Below are 12,085 nucleotides of genomic sequence, written 5' to 3' on the forward strand. Positions count from 1 at the left end.
TGCGACGGACCAGCTGCGTGCCATCCCAAAAGAGGCGTCCCAGCGCTGCTTCCGACAGTGGCAGAACCGTTGGGAGAAGTGTGTGGCAGCCCAAGGGGACTACTTTGAAGGAGATTCGTGTAAGTTTGTTGTATCTGGATTCGAGTATTTTTTTTGAACACACCTCATATATATATATATATATATATATATATATATATATATATATATATATATATATATATATATATATATATATATATATATATATATATATATATATATATATATATATATATATATATATATATATATATTGTTACGGCTGTGAAAATTCGCAAACCACCATTCAGGGCCCGTAGGTGAGATATCTCTAAGTACATGTGTAGTTAGCGCAAACCCGTTGTATAGAGGGATTTTATGTGATTCATTCGGGCTGCGATCCTTTGAGTTAGGCGTTTTTCTGTTCTATCTTTATTTTGAACCAACCACGTCTCAACCGCCATCACACAACAACCACCTTAACCACCACGCCAGCCATCGTCACCAACTACAACCATACAGCAACCCTCAGACAACAACAACAACAACAACGCCAACAGTCACGACCTTTACCTTCACAACTCAATCCCGCAAACATCGCATCACCGCCAATCCCAACGGCACCAAAACCATCAACCACCACCGAAAACCCTCCACCACCTTCACCTCTCTCCTTCTACGGCCATTCCCGCACCACCTGTGAACACTGAACGTCGGGCTGTCTCAGGCCCGTTCCACGATTGGTGCCGAGCGCACCGAGCTACGAGCGCAAATAGCGGCCTTTCCGAGGGAAAATTCGGATCAAGAACGCGACACGCCCACTTCTCCTCCATCCAATTAGCAAGCGCGGGTGGCTTGGCCCCGCCTCCCGGCGCGTCTGTGTGAAATCGATATATGCAAATTCTAGGATCAGCGGAGGTTCACGCCCCCGTTTCCTCCGACCAATGGGCGAGCGTGGCTCCGCCCCCGAGGTCATCCTGATCCGAATATTTGCATATTAGCTGCTCCTGCCAGCCTATAAAATGGCGAGCGCAAGGCGAATCGTGGCAGAGTGAGTCAGATTTGGTTGGAGAGTGGAAGAGAGCTGGGGGAAGAGAGTGTCATCGAGAGAGTTGGGTTCTGGAGTCGGCTGAGAAGAGGTGCGGGAAGAGGCAAAGGAGCTCGGGTCCGAGGCGAGAAGGACGGTGGTCGGCGACGAGGTTACGGTGTGGGATCGCTCGTCGCGGGACCCAAGCCAGCCAGCCATCTCCCTCCCCCAGGGCATCAACAATTCCCCTTTCCCCAGCGCTGAGATAGTGCAAAAGGGGGCCCCTGTTCCCACCCCACTCCAAACGTCGTGCCAACGAAACCCGCCAAGGAGCACGGAGTCGGGGCACAGCCGCGCGGCCACATCTGTGGCTCGCCCGCCAACGGGTCGCGAGGACGCGGGTAGGACCCCCCTGGTCTCGTGGACCTGCCCGCTCCTCCAGGTCACGTGCACATATTGGCCTTCAGGCGTGTCTGCCCCTTTGTCTATGAGAGTGGCTTCTTTCCTTTGCTTTTGTGTAAATGTGTGTTGGCGCCGTCTGTAAAGTAGAACTGTATAAGTGTTGCCGTGTGTGCACGTAGTCGGTAGTAACTCTGCGCGTTGTTGCTTTTGTTTTGGTTGCTATATGTGCATTTTGACTGTGTGGCTGTATATATGTGCTTTCTGTGTGCCGGGAAATAAATGTGCATTGTGTGAATTGTTTTCCCGTTTCGCTTCGTCTTTTCTTTATTGACCCTCCATCCTGCTTCACGTAAAGGGTTCGTAGTGGGTGCAAAACGCCTGGTAAATAATCTGAACCGTCGAGGTCGACGATAACACCGCTCGGTTATCCCAATAGTACGGAACGGGCCGCCAAAGCGGCTCGTGTCCGGAGTCGACCTGCGGCGAGGTAAGATCGCCCGGTTTACCATCCGCGTGGGTAATTAGATAGGTCGAGTTTGGCGAACAACCCTATCCTACGCGGGGTGGCCGATTGGTACGATTGTGGTGAGGTCGAAAGGCCCACCCTGACTGGCTCCGGGCGATAGTTCCCGGAGGGTCACGACTGAATTGTCCGTCCGGTGGGCTACGCGGTTGCGATTCGAGTGACGTGGCCGTCCGCACGCCAGCGGGCGCGAATTCGCAACAATATATATATATATATATATATATATATATATATATATATATATATATATATATATATATATATATATATATATATATATATATATATATATATATATATATATATATATATATATATATATATATATTTTGGCTGTAGCAAAATAATATCGTTGAGATGACATTAGTTATCTACGAGGGTAGTTCAAATGTGATCCAAAGTTTGTTTACGAGGCTTGTAATTGTAAGTTTGAGAGGTAATGATTATCGTGCTGTGCAGTGAATCGTCTAAATTTCAACAGGCTTGATGTTTCCATTGACCAGCAATTTCATAATTATTTCATGCTCTACCACCTTTGCTATTTCACTTTCTGCTTTCTTGATTTTCAGCACATTCATTAAAGCACAAGACAGGTGATTATGGGTGTTGGTTACCCATGCTGTGAAGATAAATTTCCTTTAAAATGATTAATCTATGGACATTACTAAAAAAAATTGGAACCAAATCCAGGTTAAATTCATTTTAGCCACCCTCATCCAACATCATTATGATAAACTACAGGTAAACAGAATGTTCATATCTCACAAAGAACTCCATAAGCACAAAAATTATTCGCAAGTTATTTTTACAAACATGTCTCATGACCATTATATTGTGGAACAATATGAATAACAATAAAATTCCTGAAAAAGAATTCTTGAAACTCAAATCAATATTTTTCACAAGTTCAAATTAAACATCGAAATGATTAAAAAACCGAATTCAATTTTGATTAACAAACGAATTGGGAATCATCACCTTGACACTAGAGGAATTAAAATTGGCTGCATTCTTACCAGAATATGGCTCTGAAGGTTCACTGGGAAGACCACAACCGTACGAGTTCACCGGCACAATGCGGAAGGTGTAGCTGATGCCAGGTTTTAGTAAAGTATTGCTGAATGTGTATGATGTCTGGTCTTTTTGAAGGTCCTTTATTAAAATGTCCCACAAACCTTCATCTGTGAGATCACAAATGGAGGAGGTAATGCATGAGAATGTTAATGGATTGCTACTTGAACAGTTTTTTTTAAATTATTTACAACACATTTGTTCTGGAACAAGAAAAAGGTAAGAATTGGAATGAGATTCAAGTGTGCGGATATTTTTTAAATACAGGATCTTGGTTCATGGAAAATTGAGGTGACAGAGGGTAACTAGAACAGTACTCGGTGGAGCGCATACCTCCGCTAGGCTGAATAGTTTACGTTTTGTATCGCCTTCATAGGCCAGATCTGGATCTTCACCACAATCAATCAATACCAAACCTATGTGTTGTTTTTGGCTCTCTCTCTCAATGGTGAATAATTACTCTAAAAATTATAATATCTGGATCCAGATCTTCACCAAAATCTCATCAATTCATCCTTGTCACCCACCCAACCTGTCCACCAAGTATCCGTCCCTAACATTTTGAGACATCCTGTTCACAGACAAAGAGAAAAACAGACAGACAGATAGGGGTGAAACCATAACCTCCGTCTACCTTCGGTGGCATCGGTCAAAAGGAAACACACTGATATTGGGGCAATGGGACAATAAAAGGAAGGGATGAATGCGGAAAGGGGAAAAAGAGGAGAGGAAACGGTAAAACTATCAGTAAACATTTAGGGTCAGGTTAGATAGGGTTAATGAGCCGAGAAAAGAACATTGCTAGGGATGGGGGATGACATGAGACAGTGGTCCAAAGGCAAAAAATGTGCAAATAAAAATTATCTTAAAATTTAAAACTAATAATCCCTGCTCTTTTTGATTTGTGCCTGGGCCTGTCATACACTCAATTATTTTTTTTAGCAAATTCCTCAAAGATCCATGAACAAGATCTATGTTTCAATAAGGAAAGCACTTGTGAATGCATTTGCTCCGAAAATTATTTACGTTACATGTAAGACAGAACTTATAATGCAAGGACATTATAAAGAATGCAAATTATAGTCAGTTTTTGTTTTTTAACAAGAACCGCATGACAGCTCAGTGGTTAGCATGCTGAGTGGTCTGATTGTATGTTCAAAATCTTGGGAGAATTGGATTTGATTTATTGCATGCCATCCCTTGGAAAGCATGTTAAGCCAGCTGTACCACCTACATTATGGAAATACAAAAATTACGTGGATCTTTTTTCAAGAATGTGCCTTTAAATAGGTCTGGTCTGATCCAATTTGGTTTGATATGCACCATGACTATGAAGGGACACCACACTCGTGCTAACTCTGCAGACAAATAGACCCAGCAGCACTCATCTATTGTGCAGGTCAGGTTATGGCAGGAATTTAGAATTTGGCCAGGATAGGGGACACAATGGCCTACCATTTTCGAAATGTCATGTGGGAAATAATAATATAGAAATGGAGTTATTAACGGGGTGCTTTTCCATTGCCTCTCCTGGGCAGTAGTCGAGACAGTAAATTGGCCAGCATGCCGGAAACAACTGCCTACTCTGTAACAGACATCGTGCGAATATTAACACCCACCAGCAATCAATGCTGGGAGATGGGACACCCAGATTAACATGTGCCTCTGAAGGATTGTGCACTTATTGCTATCAATGCCCTGCCTGCAAAACACAGGGTGACAATATATAATATAATTGGGTCGCGAATCAAAAACAAAAAGACAACCCAAAGGCGAGTACGCTTGCTCTGAGTTTACCTGTCAACTCCCTTTGGCTCCGTACCATGGCAGATATAAAATTTTTGTAAATGGGATAAATGAAGGGTTGACCACTTTTGCATATTGAAAGCATTGTCCATGTATATCATGATCAAGGCATTCCCAGGAGGGATATCCATAAATGTGTGCAGCAGGTGACTGTCGGTTGCTTCATTGCCAGGATCACAGATGTGCAGCTGTTGCAGTGCCTCCTCTACATCAGGGGAGGAATTTGTAATTTGGGCAGGGTATTGATGAAAATCGCCTCATCTTTGCAAAAGACATTGTTGAATCTTTAACATCCACCAACTAAGGATAGCATATGGGACACAGACCACAACGTCCATCGGAGGGACGGCATACAATGGGATGCAACACACTGCATGTGAACCATCGATCGGTCTGACAGTCTATAGTCGGGTCGGGAATCAAACCAAGACAAGGCAGCTCAAAGTTAAATGTGATACCTCTGCACCATTCTGTCGAACTTCAAATATGGTGAAGTTCTATCAGTAAGTTTCATCCTGTGGATCAGATTGTATAAAATAATGTGCATTCATTATATCTGTGTCATGGAGTGGGCAAATATAAATATATTTGGTTTCCAAATTATGAACATTGTTTAATAACCTGCATTTATACTTACATAATCATGATTGGTTTATTATCATATTGATCATGGTCATGGTTTTCTCATTTAATCATAGTACTTGACCTTGTAGGCTGCAGTGTTTCATCCATCCCCCTTACTCCACCTCCCCACAATCTCACTCGCATTTTCCTGTTAGTTCATTCCCTTGCATGTTTTTCAAAGAATTGCTCCCCACTGGTCCACTGGCAGTTCATACTTTCTGTCACTTCACTCTTCCCTGAGCCTCGATCTTGTCAATTATAAAAGAACAAACCAACTATAAAGAGACAAAATCCATTACCCCTCAGAAATAGAATCTTAATGAATTGCTCAAAAAGTTATTGATTTTTAAGCGAAGCACCTGTACATGCATGTATACCTAGTCTTGTGTAAGATGAGCTCGACCACAGGAACATAAATTGGTCAAATGCCGAGGAAATCTGAAAGTGATTGGCCTTGTTTTCCTGATTTATAACCCATTACCTTTTAACCTTGGTGTTCCATGATGTTGATGTACTTATGCTTATACATATTAATGCCATCTTTCTCTGATTGTGGTAGATTCCCTCAATGTACATAGAAAGTTATACCGATTCCCTTGACCCTTCCCTTTGTCACCCTTGGCACAGATGTGATGGCCTTAATGACCTTAGGCCCTGCTAAGACTTCCTTGTTACCTCTGCCACTGAATGTGAAGGTTATGTTTTCATCCCTTTCTGTCTGTTTGTTTGTCTGTGTGCAGGATATCTCAAAAAGTTGCGGACGGATTCGAATGAAACTTGGTGGACAGGTTTGGGTGTGTTACAATGATGAATTGATTAGATTTTGGTGAAGATCTGGATCCCGATCTGGATATGAGAATTATTTAATTGTTAAAGTTATTCTTCACCATTGAGAGATCGGGCCAAAAACGATATAGTACTGTATAGTATAATATTTCAAAAATGTATTGAGTCCGATATGTTCTCGTGGGTCAGGCATTACGTGATGGAGGTATGCGCTCTCCCAAGTGCCCTGGTAGTTATTATCTGTTGCTCTTGCGTAAGACAAGCTCGACCACAGGAACATAAATTGGTCAAATGCCGAGGAAAGGTAAGAGCGCCAAAAAAAGTCCTACTTTTAACATATCCACCTATATTAAACACAGTGTGTATTTGTCTGTCAGCCTTCATAATGGCGATTTGAGTAGGGGTTTAAAGGCCAATCTTTTAACATGATTATGTGCTCACTACGGTCTATTTTTGAAGATAATAATAAAAAAACATTTTCCATAAAAGAGTAATGATGTCTCTTGTATTGAAATTGTAAATAGTGACTTGCAACCGGGCCTCAAGGGCGGTGTACAGAAACGTAAAAAAAAAAAAATCATACTGAAACACGCAATTTGGTGTCTGTCTGTCTGACAGATTTTTGACTGCGATACATTCTGTGGTTACTTATCCAATCTCATCCAAACTTGACAGAAGGACTAAGGGTCACACGATGGAAGTTGTGGCGACTTAATTTACCCCTTTCTCCAAGGAGATGTTCCGCCTTGGGTGAAGTCCATGTTAAGGTGTATATCCGTGTTAAGATAGCTATTTCTGACATTTTTTTCCAAGGCCACTTCTAATGACAAAATTACTTTCAATACTCATGATAATAGCATAATATTAATGTTATATTACAAAACTATTATTAACAATAATATCCCCCCTCTCCAAGCCGTTTTACCTCCTTGAACAAATGCTGTGTTGACGTGTAGAAAAAGCTTATCATAATGTTTCATGGAGCAAGCCCCTGCTTATCGTGTCCACCACAGAAGAACAGACCCAAAACTAGATCTAGTGTAATTTATATACCCCAGAGAGGATAACAACATGATGCTTCCTGTCGCTCCTGTCGGGATAAATATTAGTTACAATAAATACAAGGCGTAGGGAGGTGAAATTCACTGCACATTAAGTGTAACACATGCAGAGTAAAACGAATGTTCATTTACATCCGAAGGTTGTCTAATGAATAAAAAAAAGACAGAAGCACGCCTGACACTAGGCCGAGGCATCAGACTTTGGCTTGCTCATGAGGTTGTCACGTCAAAATGAAACGTCCCAGAAGATAAAGAAAATAGGGTCATATTTGTCCATGTCGTGTTTTAAAATTACGCTTTTGTTGCTACGATAAATATTATCTTCCAGTCTCCTTGAACATTTCAAATAAAATAATTCCAACCCATCATTTTTGATGGGTTTTTATACTAGTTACTGTACATTATATATCTCTCTCTCACACACACACACACACACACACACACACACACACACACACACACACACACACACACACACACACACACACACACACACACACACACACACACACACACACACACACACACACACACTGACATTCCTTCGAACATTAAATGAAGAAGCAATAAATGGTGGAGGATGAATCAAGTCGAAAAAAGTTTGAAAGGAAAAAAAGGAAATGGAATTATCACCCTTGGCATTTCCTGCTAATAACTACCTTGGATTAGTCAATGGCAATTTGAAGCTGCTCTCAGGTGGCGGAGAACTGCCGATGATGTGGGACCACCGAGTGACCGAGTCAATGAGCCTTTGATCACCTAATAGGCGGGTGCGAATAACTGAAAATCGAGGCCAACGTCAAACAAATTGCAACATAAATGAAAACTGCTGTAACGAGTAGAACACCCTTCGGGAATAATAATAATACCCAACATCGACTCGAATCTGCCGGGGACAAATTACCTAATTAACAGAATTTCAAAATGGCTGCCTTCTACCAGATTATGGCCTAAAAACTGAAATTTGTTTTCATTTACCACGTTTTCCTGACCATATATGCATAGAAAATGAGGAGATTTTATCACAAGACAATGAGGATAATATGTGAAAACCGGCACTCTTGAAATAATAATATGTATATGACGTCAGCATGTGCCAGATTTCGGACACGGAGGATGACGTCTTCAGTGACGTCATTGATATGAGAGGAAGAAGAAAATGATAAATTTTTCAGAGGACTCGCGTGTATAATGATCGTGAAAAATGTCCGTTCCCACTCATTAAGGAACGCACTGCATCGTTTTATTTGTCCATTGTAAGTGGAACTTGAGCTGCTGCACACGATTCGAACTTTAATACTTCAGCGTACGAAGAGCAAAACCCATGGCTATACAGTGTGTCAATCAAGAATTTAGACCCGACATAATGATGCAATTGAACTGCTAATCCAACTTGCAATGGTGCCAATGCCGCTCTCGGTCGGATTGCTTCTACCAAGCACTGTCCTAATGACGCCGTCTTCAAAGCCTTAGTCTTGACAGAGATCAGTTCATCCAACAGTAACTTCAATGAATCCGGTAGAAACTCCAGCATTTTATCCACAGGCTCCAAATCTGTAGGATCCGGATAGTGCTCTTTGTCGTATATGTTGCACTTCTCGATTGTCTCACTCCTGATTATCGCTGCGGCCGCTGATATTATCCGGCATTTCTCAGATTCCGTGTCACCAGTACAGCGGGGGTGTCATGAAATTTCTGCAAAATTTTCAACACAGTTATATTGAAAGTGACCACATTGGCTCTTCCATGTACATTTGAGATAGTAACTGCGTCTCCGAGCGTGTCCGTCAAACGCTGTTTGATATATTGTCAGCTGTATGGAGTTTCACATATTGCTCCCATGCGAGCACACATGTCTGGAATTGTCCACTGTACTTCATCATCACCAATCATCTCGTCTAAAACAATTAAGAATGCATTCTCGGTGACGACATCTTTTGGCCTACCTGCTCGCTTCCCTGGCGTTTCCTCATACGAAAACTTCATCGGGATTTGCTTTCCAGTTCAGAAGTTCACGCTGCAAATTTGATGATATACGGCGTCGGCTGCGTGCAGATCGCCTGCCGATGATATCCTACCCATGACTGTTGTGGCCCACCTGTCTTTCCTTTCGTCGCACACCTTCAATATAGCCTCCTGGAACTCTAGGGTTCTCACAGTGAATGCGAGGTTCAGTCTGAAGTCCTTTAACGAAGTCTCACCTCCACATAAGCAGCAGTCACTCATGAAAATGAACTGGGCCTGGGATCTTCGCTTCATTGGACTGTGTATTGCACTTCCTGCAGACTGGCGCTTACGGCGGTCCTGCTCGATGAGCTTTTTGTTGCAGAAACGACTTCTACAAGCAACATGTACCTTCTCCCCTGGTCGAACATTGATGGTCAAATCATGTAGGACGGAAGCAGTATTTATTCCATGAGCTCCTTTATCTGTTAACAAGGCAATCTGGTCTCCGTTATCGACGCTAACTCCACACACAGCACAGTCCCGTCCCTCCATTACCGGAACGGTTCCGTCTACCAATCAGACGCATTACAAGGCCATATAAAATGTAAGTGCTTATCATCCAAGCCAGTGCCTCGTGAAAAAAATCGAATATTTTTCTACATTTTTTATCAAAAAAATCCGATAAAAATCGCGCTCAAAATTGTGAAAACAATGATCGGAATGAGCAGATGATATTAAAGGGGGTCAAAAGTGACCGTTCATTATATTCATCTGGAAATATGGAGGTCTGACATGGAATACAAACAGCGACTAGAAAATTTCGGAATCGTCCATTTTTAAAGAAAAAAAAATCATAATCATCATTAAAATTCGTTCCCACGCAAGCAAAGATTGAAAAGGTAACGATGATAACCAGCTCCATTACATTATATGACCTTACAACACTATAATCTGTACGTGATGTGAAGAAATCGCTTCGCATCGACAATTGCTGACCGAAAATTGAGTTGAAGTGTTGGTCAACAAATTCTGTTACCATGGTTATCCGCCATTGTTCTGCACGGATACCAGGCAAATCATACCACTCCATTGGTTTCCGCGTGGGGAAGAAAGAAGTGGAAAAAAGAACATTTGTCCCCGGCAGATTCGAGTAGATTTTGGATCTATATAATATCTGTGGGGGTCCTTCATAATGGTATAGGTTTAGTTTCTGTTGCAATTTGTTTGACGTACGACTTTATCTTTCTCCGCCTACTCAGTGGTTTTCTTTCGCAACAGAAAATGTTTTTAGAAGGAAGCTGTTGCTGAATCTTTTGCAACTCAATTTATGTGCAATTCCAGTTCAGTAGAACTCAGTAGAACGAGCTAGTTTGTGAAGTGACAAAATGACAAAGAGAAACCAGCAGGACCAAGATTGAACAACAAAGTCTTCTACGTTATGGGTGTGAAAATCAAAAGAAGTCCCAATGACCCAGGTACATTAAGTGGCCTCAGATGTGGGACAAAAAAAAAAGATCACAATGACCCACGTAGATTGAGTGACCTCACATGTTAGACTTAAAAAGGTCTCAATGACCAAAGGACATTCATTAAGTGACCTCACATGTCAGACTCAAAAAGGTACCAATGACCCACGGACATTAAGTGACCTCACATGTGAGACTCAAAAAGGTCTCAATGACCCACATACATTAAGTGACCTCACATGTGAGACTCAAAAAGGTCTCAATGACCCACATACATTAAGTGACCTCACATGTCAGACAAAAAGGTCTCACTGACCCAGGGACATTGAGTGACTTCACATGTGAGACTCAAAAAGGTCTCAATGACCGACGTACATTAAGTGACCTCACATGTGAGACTCAAAAAGGTATCAATGACCCACGTACATTTAGTGACCTCACTTGTGAGACACAAAAAGGTATCAATGACCCACGGACATTGAGTGACCTCACTTGTGAGACTAAAAAAATGTCCAAATGACCAATGTACATTTAAGTGACCTCATATGTGAGACTCAAAAAAGGTCCCAATGACTCATGTCCATTTAAATGACCTCATATGTGATACTCAAAGGTCTCACTGACCCAGGGACATTGAGTGACTTCACATGTGAGACTCAAAAAGGTCTCAATGACCGACGTACATTAAGTGACCTCACATGTGAGACTCAAAAAGGTATCAATCACCCACATACATTAAGTGACCTCACATGTGAGACTCAAAAAGGTATCAATGACCCACATACATTAAGTGACCTCACATGTCAGACTCAAAAAGGTTTCAATGGCCCATGTACATTAAGTGACCTCACATGTCAGACTCAAAAGGGTCTCAATGACCCACGTACATTAAGTGACCTCACATGTCAGACTCAAAAAGGTCTCAATGACCCACGTACATTAAGTGACCTCACATGTCAGACTCAAAAAGGTCTCAATGAATCACGTACATTAAGTGACTTCACATGTCAGACTCAAAAAGGTATCAATGACCCACATACATTAAGTGACCTCACATGTCAGACTCAAAAAGGTTTCAATGGCCCATGTACATTAAGTGACCTCACATGTCAGACTCAAAAGGGTCTCAATGACCCACGTACATTAAGTGACCTCACATGTCAGACTCAAAAAGGTCTCAATGACCCACGTACATTAAGTGACCTCACATGTCAGACTCAAAAGGGTCTCAATGACCCACGTACATTAAGTGACCTCACATGTCAGACTCAAAAAGGTCTCAATGACCCACGTACATTAAGTGACCTCACAAGTGAGACTCAAAAAGGTATCAATGACCCACGAACAT

At 41.9% G+C, this 12,085-nt stretch overlaps 1 protein-coding gene across 4 annotated transcripts in view; it reads right to left on the reverse strand.

The window, feature by feature from the left end:
* LOC147022221 (protein sidekick-2-like) overlaps nt 1–12,085 on the reverse strand; it is a 676,300-nt gene that overhangs the window by 39,324 nt on the left and 624,891 nt on the right. For all 4 annotated transcript variants that reach the window (XM_085892916.1, XM_085892915.1, XM_085892914.1 and 1 more), the window contains one exon: nt 2,993–3,157. In XM_085892916.1, the coding sequence (XP_085749042.1) occupies nt 2,993–3,157 (165 nt within the window). The remainder of the gene's footprint in view (nt 1–2,992; nt 3,158–12,085) is intronic.

This window comes from Eptatretus burgeri, chromosome 8 (assembly GCF_056783735.1).
Source record: "Eptatretus burgeri isolate ZD-2024b chromosome 8, Ebu_testis_v1, whole genome shotgun sequence".
Taxonomy (NCBI): Eukaryota; Metazoa; Chordata; class Myxini; order Myxiniformes; family Myxinidae; genus Eptatretus; species Eptatretus burgeri.